Source organism: Trichomycterus rosablanca, chromosome 16, assembly GCF_030014385.1.
Source record: "Trichomycterus rosablanca isolate fTriRos1 chromosome 16, fTriRos1.hap1, whole genome shotgun sequence".
NCBI lineage: Eukaryota > Metazoa > Chordata > Actinopteri > Siluriformes > Trichomycteridae > Trichomycterus > Trichomycterus rosablanca.
Window position 1 is genome coordinate 10,650,220 of NC_086003.1, and position 18,701 is coordinate 10,668,920.

The window sequence follows — 18,701 nt, forward strand, 5'->3', positions numbered from 1 at the left end:
AGAGCGACCCATTCTTTCCGTGTGTAAGTCTTGAGTGTCCTATTCTGCATCGTGTGAGGGCTACTTGGTCCCCCCTCTTCTCGGTATAGTTCATTTTGTATGGTTGTACATTTTGTTGAATTTCCCCGAGTTTGTTATTTTCTTGTAAGTCCCAGTTCTCCTGCCATTTTTCTTGTACATAGCTCTTTATGAGGGGTCTTAAGTCTGTTGGTGGGATGTACATTGGTGTGACTGGTTCTTCTGCTGCTCTTTTGGCTATGGTATCTGCTTCCTCATTTCCCCTAATACCCTTGTGGCCTGGCATCCAACAAAACCTCAGAATTTTGTTTGATTCTTCCAGTGTTTTCAGTTCATTCAGTATTTCTTCAATGATGGGGTGGTCAATATTTAGTGATTTGATGGCTTGAATACAGGACTTTGAATCTGTGCATATGATAGCCTTCTGGTGACTTGATCTCTGGAAATATGTTATAGCCATTAGAATTGCTTGTGCTTCGGCAGTAAAAATGGAGATGTGTGGGGGGATATTTATGCATTGTTTTTTGGTCTTGGAGTAAAAGGCTGTGTGAGTAGGTGTCTTTGACCCATCTGTGTAAATAAACAAGTAGCCTTTTATATTCCTTGAATATACTTTGTGCTATTTCAGGGCTCGTAGTTTGCTTGGGGAAATTTGTGAAGGTTTCTGAGATGCAAGGACTTCCAAGGTCACATGGGGGAAAGGTTTTCCTTTGTGTATCATTTAGCATTGCTCTTTTCTGAAAGTTTTCTAGATCCCATCGTAGTCTTTATCCCACAGGTCTGATCTGGCTTGGTTTCAGATCGTAAGCTGCAGAGAGGTTTCTCTTGAAGACTGTATTGAAGGCTGGGTTGCTTGTGTTCTCTCTTAGTTTGAGTATGTACCAGAGTGCTTGGCACTTCCATCTCCAGTGCAATGGGAGTTCGCCTGCTTCAATATATAGACTTTGCACTGGGGAGGTCCAGAATGCTCCCAGTGCCACTCTCAGTCCTTGATGATGACATGTGTCTAGAGTTCGTAAGTAAGACTTTCTGGCTGCTCCATACACTATGCTTCCATAGTCTAATCTAGAGAGGACAAGGGTCTTATGCAGGTTCAGGAGTAGGTCTCGATTTGCTCCCCACTTTGTGTTTGCGAGCGGTTTGAGAATGTTCAGAGGTTTCTGGCACCTTTGTTTTTGGTAGCTGATTTGAGATCTAAAAGTTAGTTTCTGGTCCAGTAAGATTCCAAGGAACTTGGCCTCTTTTCCCCGTTTTATGGCTTCTCCATCTAAAAAGGAGAGTTCAGGTTCTGGATACATGTTTCTGATTTTACAGAAGTGGGTAAAAGTGGTATTTTCCTTTGATATTTTGAAGCCATTTTGTATTGCCCACGACTGTATACTATTTATGGCTAATTGCAGTTTTCTTGTTACGGTTGCCATATATCTGCCCTTATAGCATATACAGAGATCGTCCACATATAGACATGCCATTACATCCGGGTCGATTGCCTTGATGATACTGTTTATTTTAATATTAAAAAGGGTAACGGATAAAATACTTCCTTGTGGGACGCCCATTTCTTGCGTATGTATATCTGAATATGTCCCGTTGACCTTTACTCTGAAAGTTCTGTATTTTAAAAAGTTTGAAATAAAAGCAGGGAGGAGATGTGTTACACCTTGGCACATCAGTTCTTTGGTTATGTCCTTATCATCCATGTCTTCTAGTTCCCTGACCTGTATAACACCCTTACTGGAGTTGAGGTATGGGTGCGGTATGACTTTTACAGGGCATCCTGCTAGTTCTGTTGTGCGTAGTAGGTTTTCTGATTGTATTCTCTTCTCACACTCAACTAAAACTTGACCTGATTTCAACTTTTTAAAGTTTTTCACTGTGCCTGCCATGCCCAGTATACCCTTGTGGATGGCAAAGGGGGACAATTTGGTCAGTGGGTAGTCAGGTTCTGTTGATTCTAAGATGATGAAGCGTTGCCAGTGTTCTTATACATGAGAGTTCCTGTCGGTGCTCTTATTCAGTTCTAAGTCGATCAGTTTTCTTTTTGCTGTGGTCTTCTCCATATTGTAATTAATTTCATGTTCATCAACCCTATGCCCCACCCTCCTCGGAGCCCAACTAGGGGATAAGCAGAGCCGCGGATCTCCAGCGGATGCTCATCAGGGCTATAGGGGTGATATACTCAGATGGACATTTGATGTTATAACACCATCCAACTGACCCAAAGCCGACGCCTTCTGATCCTCTGGGAGTCTCTAGGACTACAACCACAGGGGTCAGGGCTAGACCCGACCAACCGATTGATTGAAGTGGGCCACTTCAACCTCCCGTCTACACGAATTCAGGACCGAAGTGCTGTGTTGGGAACATGACAGCCGCAGCTGCCATTCCCCTCAAACACCAGGACTCCCTTCTCCATGGACACGGGTTGCACCGCACAGTAAACAGGGCGCCTCCTTTGATCGCCTTTTACGATGCAGCCTGGAGGAAAGCTGAGGTCCTATTCTATCCATGTCCATAGTCCATGCCTAGCCAAGTCAGAGCTGTTATCCAGCATATTAGGTGGTTTGTCAGAATTCCGGTGTGTAAAGCATGTAGAGAAATGAGTGTTGAGGTAAACAATATATAACTGTAAACAAAGCATTTACAGAAAAGCAGAAGAATAAAAACTAAAATATTTTGGATATATCAACCAGTTAATGTAGAGCCGTATGAAGTGGCAAGATAATGTAACTCAGACTAGGGGTTGAGGCTTAACTGAAGCTAAGTGAATTCTTGCCTTTCTACAATCTCTACAATACACAGACATTTATTTACCAAGTTGAGCCCATAGAGGATTGTACGGATGTGTCTTTGCCAGCATGTCCACACTTTTTGAGGAATGTTTCTCCAGAAAGATCTTGATTGGTGGCTGGCCATTAGGCATGACTGTAGGCACCCAGGCTAGATGGTTAGTAAGCACAGCTGTGAGAAGAGCCGGAAAAAACCTAAAGAGAAATTAATACCGAAAAATAAAAAAATACAAATGTTATTATTGGCTACTTTGTCTCCATGCCAGTGTTTTGCTATCCATACTAGTGCTGTTTTATACATTTTCAGTTTTTTTTTTGTTACGTTTTTTTTTTTTAAAGTTTTTTTGTCAGTCCCATTTTGTTTTATGTGAGTGTTAAGTTAATAAACCATTTCAACTAAGATAATCCAGTATGACTAATGAATCTTTGAAACAGTTTAAACAGCATCAAAACTACCTCTAATTCTGAAATAGAAAACAGATACTCAACTGATTTTTAGAAGCTTGTTCCATCAGTAAAGCAAGCTCACGCATAAAGTGGCCACAAAGCTGGTTCTTCTCAACAGCACCAGACATCATGGTAAGCCAGACAGGCTCAGGCATGCGTGGCATGGTGTACAGGTTGCAGATGGTTGTCCTGCATAGATGTACACATAAAAAAGAGAAAAAAAATTAGGTGTGTTGTGCTACATGAAACTACAACTAATAAAAATTAATTAGAAAAACGTTACCATTAACAACAAAGAAAATAAGAATTCATGACCAAACTTTTCTGCAGAGATAGATTTTTTAGCTGAATAATACAGCAAATAAACAAAGAAAATTAACAATGCAGTATTTTAGTAAACTAGAACTGTTGGCAAAATTAATCAACGTTTTGTCTGGTGAAAGAAAGGCAAGGCTTATGACTAGAAGTATACTATTCCCATGGTCAAGCATGGAGGTGCATCAGTTATGATGTGTAGATGTCTTTCAGGTGCAGGTACTGACAATCTTGACAGCATGACATTTGTATCATGGATTCACAGAAATACCAAGGCATTCATGGTGAAATTTAACCTTGGTGATAATTGGACTTTCCAACAAGATGATGATCCCAAGCACATTTCCAAGTCATTAGATGCTTGATTAAGAAATTATTCCTAAAATAAACAGATGTGGCCTATTTAGTTTACATATTGAAATCCCACAGAAAATCTTTAGTGGGATTTAAAGAAAGCAGTCATTACACAAAAGTCCTGAAACCTTAATGAGCTGGAAGCTGGAAGATTCCACAGTATACATGTCAAAAGCTTGTTAGCACTTGCTGAATTAGCTTATTAAAGGTTATCAATGGAAGAGGATGTTTCACCAAGTACTGAGGCTTGTGGTTGAATAACAGTTTACACTGACATTGCCGAAATAATGTTTTTTTTTATTTCAACTCAAAATCATGTAAACGTATTGAAATTGCTTTGTTTACTGAGACTTCTACGACTCTTAGCATATTTTCATTTGATTTTAAATACAGCACTACAACATCTTTAAGGTGAGAGGGTTGAATATTTCCGATTGCAACTGTACAGCTATAAAACATAACACAAAGTTCACTGAATTGTGTAAAACAAAATCAGACATTTGTGATTCTGGGTGCTTATAAGCAGATATCATGTCAACAAGTTCCCGTACATTTATATTTTCATAGGAAACGGTGAGGGCGGAAGGAGTAGTAATTGGTCGTGTCTGAAGATTTTCATGTGATGATGATGTGAAAGCAGCAGTGCATCAGTTGCTACACGCTCAATCAAAAACATTTTTGCTGATGGCTTTAAAATGATACGACGCTGAAAAAAATGCATCGCAAAGGAAGGCAACTATGTAGAAAAGTGATGTAATTTGTTTTTAAAATTCTTAAAAAATAGAGTTTAAAAAAGTGCAGAAGCTTTTTGAAGAACCCTCATACATTAAAAAATTACACATACGATATAAAAAAGTCTACATGTCAGATTTTTTAAACAACAGCCAAATATATAAAACTTAATCTGAATTTCAGGTGGGGTTACAAATACATTTTAAAAACAAAAATATTTTAGTACACATTCTAATTTTTAAATCTATTTTGAATTCAGCCTCAACAATTACTAACAGGTGTAATAAATAAATTTTTGTTCCAGCATTACTGTGCTTCTGTGCACAAAAGAAGCTCTATAAAGACATGAATAAAAGCTTGGTTTAAAGAAAATCCAGTGACCTACACAGAGCCTCTGAATAGCTTTGGAATAAACTGGAACACCAATTGATGCGTTCTTGACCAACATCAGTACCCAGCCATACAAATGTTTTTGTTTTTTGACTGAATGGGCATAAATTCCCCACAAAAATACTTCAAAGTCTTGTGAAAAGCCTTCATAAAAGAGTGGCTGTTGTTATAGCTGGAAAGATCACAGATGTAATTCTATTTTAATACCATTTGTTTTTGGGAATGGGTTCAAAATGCTCTGGATCACGTGTCCAAATACTTTTAGCCATATAATGTATATCTGATTTCTATGAGGGTACACAACTGATGCCTTCGTATCATGTACAAATCTCTGCCTTGTGAATATTTACTATTCTGGTAGAGCCCATCACTGCAGTAGATTAGATTGCTGTGGCAACAATCCAGCAGGCATATGACTGTTGATATGCAGTGTGCTGGGAGAGCCAGGAGACCCCCACACTGACAATCCATCAGCGATATCACCCCACCCAAGCCAAATAACTGTTCTTCCATTTTTGGATTACATTTTATTTAGCGTTAGAGTGACTGGATCTGTACGAGGGATTAGCTTACTTAAATCAGGTTTGGTCCAACAGCAAAGCTGAAGATAAATATAAACTTGATATCCTCTATCACATTTTGCTACTTTTTGAGAGGCTTAGCTAAAAGAAGTTCAAAGGTATGATGTACACAAGTGCAAATGCCTATGCATACTCACCTTGGCTGATCAATCAAAATCTAATTTGAGGAGAGGCTGGTGGGTTTTACCAGAAAGCTAGCTCAACATATCAACCTTTCCAGAGAAAAGCGAGTTTACATTAACATTTGTGCTTCATAGGTAACATGAAAGGTAACAGACATGGACAAGTGTGATGTGAACCAACATTTGGATAAACTGGAACACTGATTGAAAACCAGACCTTCTTCAACATCAGTGCCTGCACTTAACAAAAGTTACAAATGTAATCTTGTACATTTTGCCACAGTATTCGTGGTCCTATACATCTGTCTGTTATTTAAAAAGGCTCAAATCAGCAGTGGTTACAAAGCAGTTTTTTTTTTTTTTTACTGAGGACTGATTTGGCATGTCACTTGAGCTCAGACAGCACATGCTTTCTGATTGCTGTCCAGCTTGCATAACAAGAGTTGACTAAATGCTCAGTAAAACTCTCAACAGGCTATTTGGGGGGTCGTGATTAGCCAGCTGTATGTCTAAACACAGAAATGCAAGCAACGAGACTCACAACCTCATAACCCTGCGCCCTTATGCTTCACTTGCCAAGACGACATTGAAAAAAAAATACATGGCTGTGTGCCCTGCACACTAAACTTCCAAGCTGCGTTTACCTAAATTCATTGAGGCTGTCCACTATGCGGTTGTGGGCCAGGACTCTTTGACTGACATCAGCTGATCGTCGGCTCATCTTCATTGCCTTTAAGACAGAAAAACAAAACAGCCACTGTAAATAAATGTTTGGCAAAATTGAGAAGTTAATAAGTGACTGTCAGCGGAGTTTAGTTCAGCCTATTGAAATGCACGGTCAGAGCTACCTATTCTATAATGTCACAATTATTTAGCATTAGGCTTTTTCCAGTTCTGTTTAGCACCAAATCAGAACTGCTCTGCAGAATCACACACACTCTCACACACTAATTATCCTGTTTGTACACCCTAAACAATACAAGTGTGATTCAGATAGGAAAAACAGACTGGGTGGTTATACTGGACACGTACTGTTAACCATAAACTGTTAAAATAGTGCTGTTTGTAAATGCAGAGCATTATAAATATATTTAATATAATGTGATGCAAACCTTGCAAAGTGTACTTATTTGGGTTATTCAAATTAAAAATATATATAAATAAAAAAAGAAAACAATGAAATACCAGGTTGATTATGGAGGTTCTGTTTACAAAGTTATGAACAAACAGCCTACTTGAGTATTCAGAGATGTTAAACAGCTGTTTTATTTTGCAGAGGTTCACTGTGCATAAACATTTTATGCAGGTGTTCCATTTTATAAATGACCATAAAGAATACTGCCAGTAACAGAAGCATAATTTACCTTCAGAAATCAGTATTTGGTGGAATAATGTGATTTTCAATCACACTTTTCATGCAATTTGGCATGCTCTCCACCAGTCCTTCACACTGCAGTTAGGTGATTTAATGCAAATTGTAGTGTATACATTTCAGCAGCTTATCTTTAATGGCTTGTGACCATTCTCCTACTGATCACATTTCAGATGTTTTTAATAGGGGCTGGCCATGACAGGGACTTAGGATCTGGTGGTCCTCCAACCACACCTTGAGTGACTTTGCAGTGTGTATACATGCAATTTTAAGACTAAAAGGAACCAGACTTGTATTTTTTTTTAATTCTGTGCTTAGTGTTAAAGTACACATTTCTGTCAAATAAAGAAAGACTGAAAGTAGTCAGCAGAATTAGTGATGTTCCACATAATAACATAATATACAATTATAATACACATTAAACACACACACAATGGGTGTTTAGAGAGAGAAGACAGTTAATGGATCAGCATCACTTACATTTAGTAAATAGTAGTGCCAATTATAAAATAAACAACCCCTTTTACTCTCTAAACTCTCTCCAAATATTCTAAAAATGAATTGCAAATGCATTACCTGTTCAATGGCACTTTTCAGTTTGTTCATATGGCTCTCAAAGAGAGGGAAGTGGGAGAAGAAAAACTCCTGAAACTTGACATTCTCCTCTTTGTTGGGCGACAGGACGAAGATTACCCCAATGGCTATCTTCTTTTTTCTTGCTACACCCAAGCTTGGGCCGCAACTCTCATCAGACATGTTAAAGCTTTCCTCCACAGACCTGTAACACCCATACACACAGAATTAAAAACATCAGGGCTTAGTGTGTACATAGTCAAGTCAGGTATGGTCTAGCTGTTATTATTCTGCCAGATGCTTCACAAATGAATTGCATCTAATGGGAATTCCACAACTTATTTGTTTTTAAGCACAGTGGACCTGTATAAGCTTTCAGAAAAAGAAACAGGTAACTAAATGTTTTAATGACAGACATATCAGGCATTTATAATGTAAGCTAACAATCACATTTTGGTTTATTTGCAAAAGAACACAAATAATTTTCTATGTACATTTCTATGTTTTAAAAAAGATAAACAAGTATGTCCCCTGACAGGCATGCTAAAGGAAAGTGCAAGCAGGTACATCTATGAGCAAGAATGTGGTTCCATTGTGTATTCGCACCATCGAGGAAAGACTCCATTCTCCAAGCTTGTAGTCTGACTACGTAACCAGCGGCGCTGGTAGCTACTGGCACAGCTACTACTGAGAGAGGAGCCCGGAGATGGGAATGGTGTGATCAGTAGACTACTTAGAGATGCTGGAAAAGAACAGAGAAAAATATAATAAAAATATTAAAATTGTTTAATTTATAGACACTGTATAATTGCAGTAGGTTTCCTACTATTTTGGGACAATTTACCAAATAATTGCAATGGTCTTTTAATTAAAACTTTGTGTAACTTAGTATAAGAATGCATTTAGGAAAGCACCATTATATGATTCTAGGGCTGCAACGATTAGTCGACGTAATCGATAACGTCGACTATAAAAATTTGTCGACGTGGAATTTCATTGTTATTATTGCAATGCACTAAAGGGACTGCAGGGGGCGCAGCATCGCTTCCATGGCGCAGCGGGAAGTTTATGAAGACAGAGGCGAAGATAAAGAGACTGAAACTTTCTAAAGTATTTTAGCCAAAATAACCCAAAGAAACGAGCTGGACGCAGACACTACAAAGCAGAGTTATGGTTTCACGCCAGCAACACGGTGAAACGCCAGCACCCTGCAGCCGTGATGACCAGCGTTATTCCGGTAAGTTTTTACACTGCGTAACCAACGTAGTTAATGTTTGTTAATGCTAGAGTACTTGTCGGAAAACTATCTAAGAGATCGCCATTTTTCAGGTTTGTTTGCTAGCTAACTCATTAAGTGAAATAGTTAATCAGTAATTTATATGAGTAACGTTATATAACTTAACATTATAGTTAACGTTATCCTGTCTCGTCTTCCATACGTTACCCTGTCTCGTCTTCCATATTTTTTGCTCTCGTTAATGAGAGCATTCATTCTAAATAATAAGCCTCCTCCACTTAATGATAGCTAGTTAGCTCAGCAGATAATTCAGTTAAGATATTTAACCTGTTGTGGTTTAGTTGGCATAGCCAGTACACTATTTGTAATAAACTATGATACATAGCCTTCAGTTTGTGATAATTAATACAGCTTTCTCTTTTGCTCTTTCTATTAATAGCACTAAGCAATGGAGTGTGGATGAGAAGAGATTCGTGCACCCCTCAAATGGCTGTCTTCACAGACAGCATTTACATGTTTCTCAACCACATGTTATATATGTTTTTGATTTCCAGAGTGATAACTTCTGAAACATAACACTTTCTAATGCTGTCCAAAGCTTTCTTATTTCATTGATTTTTTTTATTGTGATTGTGTATTAATGTGTCAAATATATTTAATTAAACTATCAAGCTTAAGTTTCATATTCATGTTTCATGGGTCATTATTTTAATTTGATATTGGAACTTAAATAACATAACAGGGTTTTGTTATGTTAAGGCAGAGATGGAGGGTATGACATAAATAATCGTTGACTAGTCGACTAATCGTTTTTACCAAACTCAGCACCCTGTTTAACAATAAAAAGGGTCCCCGGCTGACAGATGTTATTCGAGTGGTTATATGAGTGGTTTTTAGCACTGCTATGCATTAACATGGTAATAACATGGTAGCGTGTGTTATAATGAGTGCATAAAATGCAGCAGTGTTGTTGTGATTTTAAACACCTCAATGTCTACAACTGTTTCACTGAAAATACAAAGCCAACAGCACCCTCTAATCAGAAACTGTCCACTGATAAAAACTAGAGGAAAGATATGTGTTTCCAATAAAGAGGATAGTACGTTTAAACTATGGATGCTAATGGTTAACTAGTTAACAAACAACAGAATCAAAATTACAAAATTGGCAAAATTTGCATTCCTAGTTTGTAATTTCCAGTTTCTCATTACAATGTGAGTGTCACTACAGTGCTAAAAATTATCCACCACCCAAACATTATCTGGGCAGTTGGGTTGCTAGACTAATAATGTTTTAGACTAAAAATGAAAAAGGTTACAAGGAGAAAAAAGAAACTTGCACGTTGACCTAAATTAGCAGGAACAACAATTATACAGTAAACAATAAGCAATAAACTACACCAATCATCTTTGGTCCTACATGACACACAAAACACAAAAAAGAAGCACAGCTGTGTATCTAAAATGTGCACACAAGCATTGGTTTTATTTAAACCATGTTTAGAGAACTCACTGATAATAAATATTCATGGAGGATAAAGTAAAATATGGATCCTATGAAGCAACATTAAATATAAGGACATAAGACACTGTCACTGGCCTAAAAACGTAATCTGGGTGTTTTAACAAAGCACCAACCACAAACAAAATTTAAGACAAATTCAAGATTAAAAAAATAATTTTACATGTATATCCTAAAAGGTTATCTGTATGGTAAGTGTAGCTGAGCACACAAATACACACACACACACACACACACACACACACACACACACACACACATATATATATACAGTGTATCACGAAAGTGAGTACACCCCTCACATTTCTGCAAATATTTCATTATATCTTTTCATGGGACAACACTATAGACATGAAACTTGGATATAACTAAGAGTAGTCAGTGTACAACTTGTATAGCAGTGTAGATTTACTGTCTTCTGAAAATAACTCAACACACAGCCATTAATGTCTAAATAGCTGGCAACATAAGTGAGTACACCCCACAGTGAACATGTCCAAATTGTGCCTAAAGTGTCAATATTTTGTGTGACCACCATTATTATCACTGCCTTAACCCTCCTGGGCATGGAATTCACCAGAGCTGCACAGGTTGCTACTGGAATCCTCTTCCACTCCTCCGTGATGACATCACGGAGCTGGTGGATGTTAGACACCTTAAACTCCTCCACCTTCCACTTGAGGATGCGCCACAGGTGCTCAATTGGGTTTAGTCCATCACCTTTACCTTCAGCTTCCTCAGCAAGGCAGTTGTCATCTTGGAGGTTGTGTTTGGGGTCGTTATCCTGTTGGAAAACTGCCATGAGGCCCAGTTTTCGAAGGGAGGGGATCATGCTCTGTTTCAGAATGTCACAGTACATGTTGGAATTCATGTTTCCCTCAATGAACTGCAGCTCCCCAGTGCCAGCAACACTCATGCAGCCCAAGACCATGATGCTACCACCACCATGCTTGACTGTAGGCAAGATACAGTTGTCTTGGTACTTCTCACCAGGGCGCCGCCACACATGCTGGACACCATCTGAGCCAAACAAGTTTATCTTGGTCTCGTCAGACCACAGGGCATTCCAGTAATCCATGTTCTTGGACTGCTTGTCTTCAGCAAACTGTTTGCGGGCTTTCTTGTGCGTCAGCTTCCTTCTGGGATGACGACCATGCAGACCGAGTTGATGCAGTATGCGGTGTATGGTCTGAGCACTGACAGGCTGACCTCCCACGTCTTCAACCTCTGCAGCAATGCTGGCAGCACTCATGTGTCTATTTTTTAAAGCCAACCTCTGGATATGACGCCGAACACGTGGACTCAACTTCTTTGGTCGACCCTGGCGAAGCCTGTTCCGAGTGGAACCTGTCCTGGAAAACCGCTGTATGACCTTGGCCACCATGCTGTAGCTCAGTTTCAGGGTGTTAGCAATCTTCTTATAGCCCAGGCCATCTTTGTGGAGAGCAACAATTATATTTCTCACATCCTCAGAGAGTTCTTTGCCATGAGGTGCCATGTTGAATATCCAGTGGCCAGTATGAGAGAATTGTACCCAAAACACCAAATTTAACAGCCCTGCTCCCCATTTACACCTGGGACCTTGACACATGACACCAGGGAGGGACAACGACACATTTGGGCACAATTTGGACATGTTCACTGTGGGGTGTACTCACTTATGTTGCCAGCTATTTAGACATTAATGGCTGTGTGTTGAGTTATTTTCAGAAGACAGTAAATCTACACTGCTATACAAGCTGTACACTGACTACTCTAAGTTATATCCAAGTTTCATGTCTATAGTGTTGTCCCATGAAAAGATATAATGAAATATTTGCAGAAATGTGAGGGGTGTACTCACTTTCGTGATACACTGTATATATATATATATATATATATACACAGTGTATCACAAAAGTGAGTACACCCCTCACATTTCTGCAGATATTTAAGTATATCTTTTCATGGGACAACACTGACAAAATGACACTTTGACACAATGAAAAGTAGTCTGTGTGCAGCTTATATAAGTGTAAATTTATTCTTCCCTCAAAATAACTCAATATACAGCCATTAATGTCTAAACCACCGGCAACAAAAGTGAGTACACCCCTAAGAGACTACACCCCTAAATGTCCAAATTGAGCACTGCTTGTCATTTTCCCTCCAAAATGTCATGTGACTCGTTAGTGTTACTAGGTCTCAGGTGTGCATAGGGAGCAGGTGTGTTCAATTTAGTAGTACAGCTCTCACACTCTCTCATACTGGTCACTGAAAGTTCCAACATGGCACCTCATGGCAAAGAACTCTCTGAGGATCTTAAAAGACGAATTGTTGCGCTACATGAAGATGGCCAAGGCAACAAGAAGATTGCCAACACCCTGAAACTGAGCTGCAGCACAGTGGCCAAGATCATCCAGCGTTTTAAAAGAGCAGGGTCCACTCAGAACAGACCTCGCGTTGGTCGTCCAAAGAAGCTGAGTGCACGTGCTCAGCGTCACATCCAACTGCTGTCTTTGAAAGATAGGCGCAGGAGTGCTGTCAGCATTGCTGCAGAGATTGAAAAGGTGGGGGGGTCAGCCCGTCAGTGCTCAGACCATACGCCACACACTACATGAAATTGGTCTGCATGGCTGTCACCCCAGAAGGAAGCCTCTTCTTAGGTCTCTACACAAGAAAGCCCGCAAACAGTTTGCTGAAGACATGTCAACAAAGGACATGGATTACTGGAACCATGTCCTATGGTCTGATGAGACCAAGATTAATTTGTTTGGTTCAGATGGTCTCAAGCATGTGTGGCAGCAATCAGGTGAGGAGTACAAAGATAAGTGTGTCATGCCTACAGTCAAGCATGGTGGTGGGAATGCCATGGTCTGGGGCTGCATGAGTGCAGCAGGTGTTGGGGAGTTACATTTCATTGAGGGACACATGAACTCCAATATGTACTGTGAAATACTGAAGCAGAGCATGATCCCCTTCCTCCGGAAACTGGGTCGCAGGGCAGTGTTCCAGCATGATAATGACCCCAAACACACCTCTAAGACGACCACTGCTTTATTGAAGAGGCTGATGGTAAAGGTGATGGACTGGCCAAGCATGTCTCCAGACCTAAACCCAATAGAACATCTTTGGGGCATCCTCAAGCGGAAGGTGGAGGAGCGCAAAGTCTCGAATATCCGCCAGCTCCGTGATGTCGTCATGGAGGAGTGGAAAAGCATTCCAGTGGCAACCTGTGAAGCTCTGGTAAACTCCATGCCCAGGAGAGTTAAGGCAGTTCTGGGAAATAATGGTGGCCACACAAAATATTGACACTTCAGGAACTTTCACTAAGGGGTGTACTCACTTTTGTTGCCGGTGGTTTAGACATTAATGGCTGTATATTGAGTTATTTTGAGGGAAGAATAAAATTACACTGTTATATAAGCTGCACACAGACTACTTTTCATTGTGTCATTGTTGTCCCATGAAAAGATATACTTAAATATCTGCAGAAATGTGAGGGGTGTACTCACTTTTGTGATACTGTATATATATATATACAGTGTATCACGAAAGTGAGTACACCCCTCACATTTCTGCAAATATTTCATTATATCTTTTCATGGGACAACACTATAGACATGAAACTTGGATATAACTTAGAGTAGTCAGTGTACAGCTTGTATAGCAGTGTAGATTTACTGTCTTCTGAAAATAACTCAACACACAGCCATTAATGTCTAAATAGCTGGCAACATAAGTGAGTACACCCCACAGTGAACATGTCCAAATTGTGCCCAAATGTGTCGTTGTCCCTCCCTGGTGTCATGTGTCAAGGTCCCAGGTGTAAATGGGGAGCAGGGCTGTTAAATTTGGTGTTTTGGGTACAATTCTCTCATACTGGCCACTGGATATTGAACATGGCACCTCATGGCAAAGAACTCTCTGAGGATGTGAGAAATATAATTGTTGCTCTCCACAAAGATGGCCTGGGCTATAAGAAGATTGCTAACACCCTGAAACTGAGCTACAGCATGGTGGCCAAGGTCATACAGCGGTTTTCCAGGACAGGTTCCACTCGGAACAGGCTTCGCCAGGGTCGACCAAAGAAGTTGAGTCCACGTGTTCGGCGTCATATCCAGAGGTTGGCTTTAAAAAATAGACACATGAGTGCTGCCAGCATTGCTGCAGAGGTTGAAGACGTGGGAGGTCAGCCTGTCAGTGCTCAGACCATACGCCGCACACTGCATCAACTCGGTCTGCATGGTCGTCATCCCAGAAGGAAGCTGACGCACAAGAAAGCCCGCAAACAGTTTGCTGAAGACAAGCAGTCCAAGAACATGGATTACTGGAATGCCCTGTGGTCTGACGAGACCAAGATAAACTTGTTTGGCTCAGATGGTGTCCAGCATGTGTGGCGGCGCCCTGGTGAGAAGTACCAAGACAACTGTATCTTGCCTACAGTCAAGCATGGTGGTGGTAGCATCATGGTCTTGGGCTGCATGAGTGTTGCTGGCACTGGGGAGCTGCAGTTCATTGAGGGAAACATGAATTCCAACATGTACTGTGACATTCTGAAACAGAGCATGATCCCCTCCCTTCGAAAACTGGGCCTCATGGCAGTTTTCCAACAGGATAACGACCCCAAACACAACCTCCAAGATGACAACTGCCTTGCTGAGGAAGCTGAAGGTAAAGGTGATGGACTAAACCCAATTGAGCACCTGTGGCGCATCCTCAAGTGGAAGGTGGAGGAGTTTAAGGTGTCTAACATCCACCAGCTCCGTGATGTCATCACGGAGGAGTGGAAGAGGATTCCAGTAGCAACCTGTGCAGCTCTGGTGAATTCCATGCCCAGGAGGGTTAAGGCAGTGATAATAATGGTGGTCACACAAAATATTGACACTTTAGGCACAATTTGGACATGTTCACTGTGGGGTGTACTCACTTATGTTGCCAGCTATTTAGACATTAATGGCTGTGTGTTGAGTTATTTTCAGAAGACAGTAAATCTACACTGCTATACAAGTTGTACACTGACTACTCTTAGTTATATCCAAGTTTCATGTCTATAGTGTTGTCCCATGAAAAGATATAATGAAATATTTGCAGAAATGTGAGGGGTGTACTCACTTTCGTGATACACTGTATATATATATATATATATATATATATATATATATATATATATATATATATATATATATATATATATATATATATATACATACAGTGGGGCCAAAAAGTATTTAGTCAGCCACTGATTGTGCAAGTTCTCCTACTTAGAAAGATGAGAGAGGTCTGTAATTTTCATCATAGGTACACTTCAACTATGAGAGACAAAATGAGAAAAAGAAATCCAGGAAATCACATTGTAGGATTTTTAAAGAATTTATTTGTAAATTATGGTGGAAAATAAGTATTTGGTCAATAACAAAAGTTCAACTCAATACTTTGTAACAGGACCTTTGTTGGCAATGACAGAGGTCAAACGTTTTCTTTAAGTCTTCACCAGGTTTGCACACACTGTAGCAATATGTATTTTGGCCCATTCCTCCATGCAGATCTCCTCTAGAGCAGTGATGTTTTGGGGCTGTCGCTGGGCAACACGGACTGCACAAATTTTCTATGGGGTTGAGGTCTGGAGACTGGCTAGGCCACTCCAGGACCTTGAAATGCTTTTTACGGAGCCACTCCTTCATTGCCCGAGCGGTGTGTTTAGGATCATTGTCATGCTGGAAGACCCAGCCACGTTCCATCTTCAATGCTCTCACTGATGGAAGGAGGTTTTGGCTTAAAATCTCACGATACATGGATACATTCTTCCCTTAACACGGATCAGTCGTCCTGTCCCCTTTGCAGAAAAACAGCCCCAAAGCATGATGTTTCCACCCCCATGCTTCACAGTAGGTATGGTGTTCTTGGGTTCTTCTTCTTCCTCCAAACACGACGAGTTGAGTTTTTACCAAAAAGTTCCATTTTGGTTTCATCTGACCACATGATATTCTCCCAATCCTCTTCTGGATCATCCATATGCTCTCTGACAAACTTCAGACGGGCCTGGACATGTAATGGCTTAAGCAGGGGGACACGCCTGGCACTGCAGGATGAGAGTCCCTCTCGGCGTAGTGTGTTTACTGATGGTAGCCTTTGTTACTTGGTCCCAGCTCTCTGCAGGTCATTCATCAGGTCCCTCCGTGTAGTTCTGGGAGTTTTGCTCACCGTTCTCATGATCATTTTGACCCCACGGGATGAGATCTTGACCCCAAGGGAGATTATCAATGGTCTTGTATGTCTTCCATTTTCTTACAATTGCTCCCACAGTTGATTGATTCACACCAACCTGCTTGCCTATTGTAGATTCACTCTTCCCAGCCTGGTGCAGGTCTACAATTTTCTTCCTGGTGTCCTTCGACAGCTCTTTGGTCTTGGCCATGGTTGAGTTTGGAGTCTGACTGTTTGAGGCTGTGGACAGGTGTCTTTTATACAGATAACAAGGTCAAACAGGTGCCATTAATACAGGTAATGAGTGGAGGACAGAAGAGCTTCTTAAAGAAAAAGTTACAGGTCTGTGAGAGCCAGAAATCTTGCTTGTTTGTTATTGAACTGGAACCACTGGTAACAGTGGCAGAAAAGAGGACACTGTGTAAACTCTATTCTATCATGGACAATGTCAGTCACCCACTGTATACAGTGATTATTAAACAGAGGAGCATGTTTAGTGACAGGCTGCTGTCTCAGAGCTGCTCCACGGACAGGCTTAGAAAGTCGTACCCAGAGCCATTAGGCTCTACAACTCCACCAGGTAGGGACGGCTGACTGTAGCTAAAGACTGAGGGTTTCTAGTGTAGCCATGTGTGTACGTACTCGTATGCACTTGTGTGCATGTGCAGGTGTGTATATATATATATATATATATATATATATATATATATATATATATATATATATATATATATATATATATATATATATATGTATGTATATATGTGTGTAGGTATTTGCATATATGTACATGAGTATATATGTGTATGTATTTGCATGTGTGAATATGTATGTATATGTGTATGTATATATTTGGCTATATTGGCCACATTGTGCAATATTGTCACATGTCACTTTACTATTTAATAATTTAATAATTTAATTACTATTCAATTTTTACACTAGCAATATACCTCATGCATCATTACAGTTACCAGTTATTCATTTTATGTTAATCACAAGAAAGACTCTGTTCTATTTTTACTTTTCTGTTTGCTTTTGTTTTGTTTTGTACTGTTAATTATTTGTTGTATTATGCTACTGGGGCTTTAATTTCCTTCGGGATCAATAAAGTATCTATCTATCTATCATCTATCTTGACCAAATACTTATTTTCCACCATAATTTACGAATAAATTCTTTAAAAATCCTACAATGTGATTTCCTGGATTTTTTTTTTCTCATTTTGTCTCTCATAGTTGAAGTGTATATACAGTGTATCACAAAAGTGAGTACACCCCTCACATTTCTGCAGATATTTAAGTATATCTTTTCATGGGACAACACTGACAAAACGACACTTTGACACAATGAAAAGTAGTCTGTGTGCAGCTTATATAACAGTGTAAATTTATTCTTCCCTCAAAATAACTCAATATACAGCCATTAATGTCTAAACCACCGGCAACAAAAGTGAGTACACCCCTAAGAGACTACACCCCTAAATGTCCAAATTGAGCACTGCTTGTCATTTTCCCTCCAAAATGTCATGTGATTTGTTAGTGTTACTAGGTCTCAGGTGTGCATAGGGAGCAGGTGTGTTCAGTTTAGTAGTACAGCTCTCACACTCTCTCATACTGGTCACTGAAAGTTCCAACATGGCACCTCATGGCAAAGAACTCTCTGAGGATCTTAAAAGACGAATTGTTGCGCTACATGAAGATGGCCAAGGCTACAAGAAGATTGCCAACACCCTGAAACTGAGCTGCAGCACAGTGGCCAAGATCATCCAGCGTTTTAAAAGAGCAGGGTCCACTCAGAACAGACCTCGCGTTGGTCGTCCAAAGAAGCTGAGTGCACGTGCTCAGCGTCACATCCAACTGCTGTCTTTGAAAGATAGGCGCAGGAGTGCTGTCAGCATTGCTGCAGAGATTGAAAAGGTGGGGGGTCAGCCTGTCAGTGCTCAGACCATACGCCGCACACTACATCAAATTGGTCTGCATGGCTGTCACTACACAAGAAAGCCCGCAAACAGTTTGCTGAAGACATGTCAACAAAGGACATGGATTACTGGAACCATGTCCT

At 40.1% G+C, this 18,701-nt stretch overlaps 1 protein-coding gene across 2 annotated transcripts in view; it reads right to left on the minus strand.

Moving 5' to 3' along the window:
- Nucleotides 1-18,701, minus strand: part of fnip1 (folliculin interacting protein 1) — a 53,805-nt gene that overhangs the window by 13,429 nt on the left and 21,675 nt on the right. For both annotated transcript variants that reach the window (XM_063011416.1, XM_063011414.1), the window contains 5 exons: nt 8,300-8,435; nt 7,697-7,898; nt 6,393-6,478; nt 3,297-3,443; nt 2,833-3,002 (listed from right to left, as the gene is read on the minus strand). In XM_063011416.1, the coding sequence (XP_062867486.1) occupies nt 2,833-3,002; nt 3,297-3,443; nt 6,393-6,478; nt 7,697-7,898; nt 8,300-8,435 (741 nt within the window). The remainder of the gene's footprint in view (nt 1-2,832; nt 3,003-3,296; nt 3,444-6,392; nt 6,479-7,696; nt 7,899-8,299; nt 8,436-18,701) is intronic.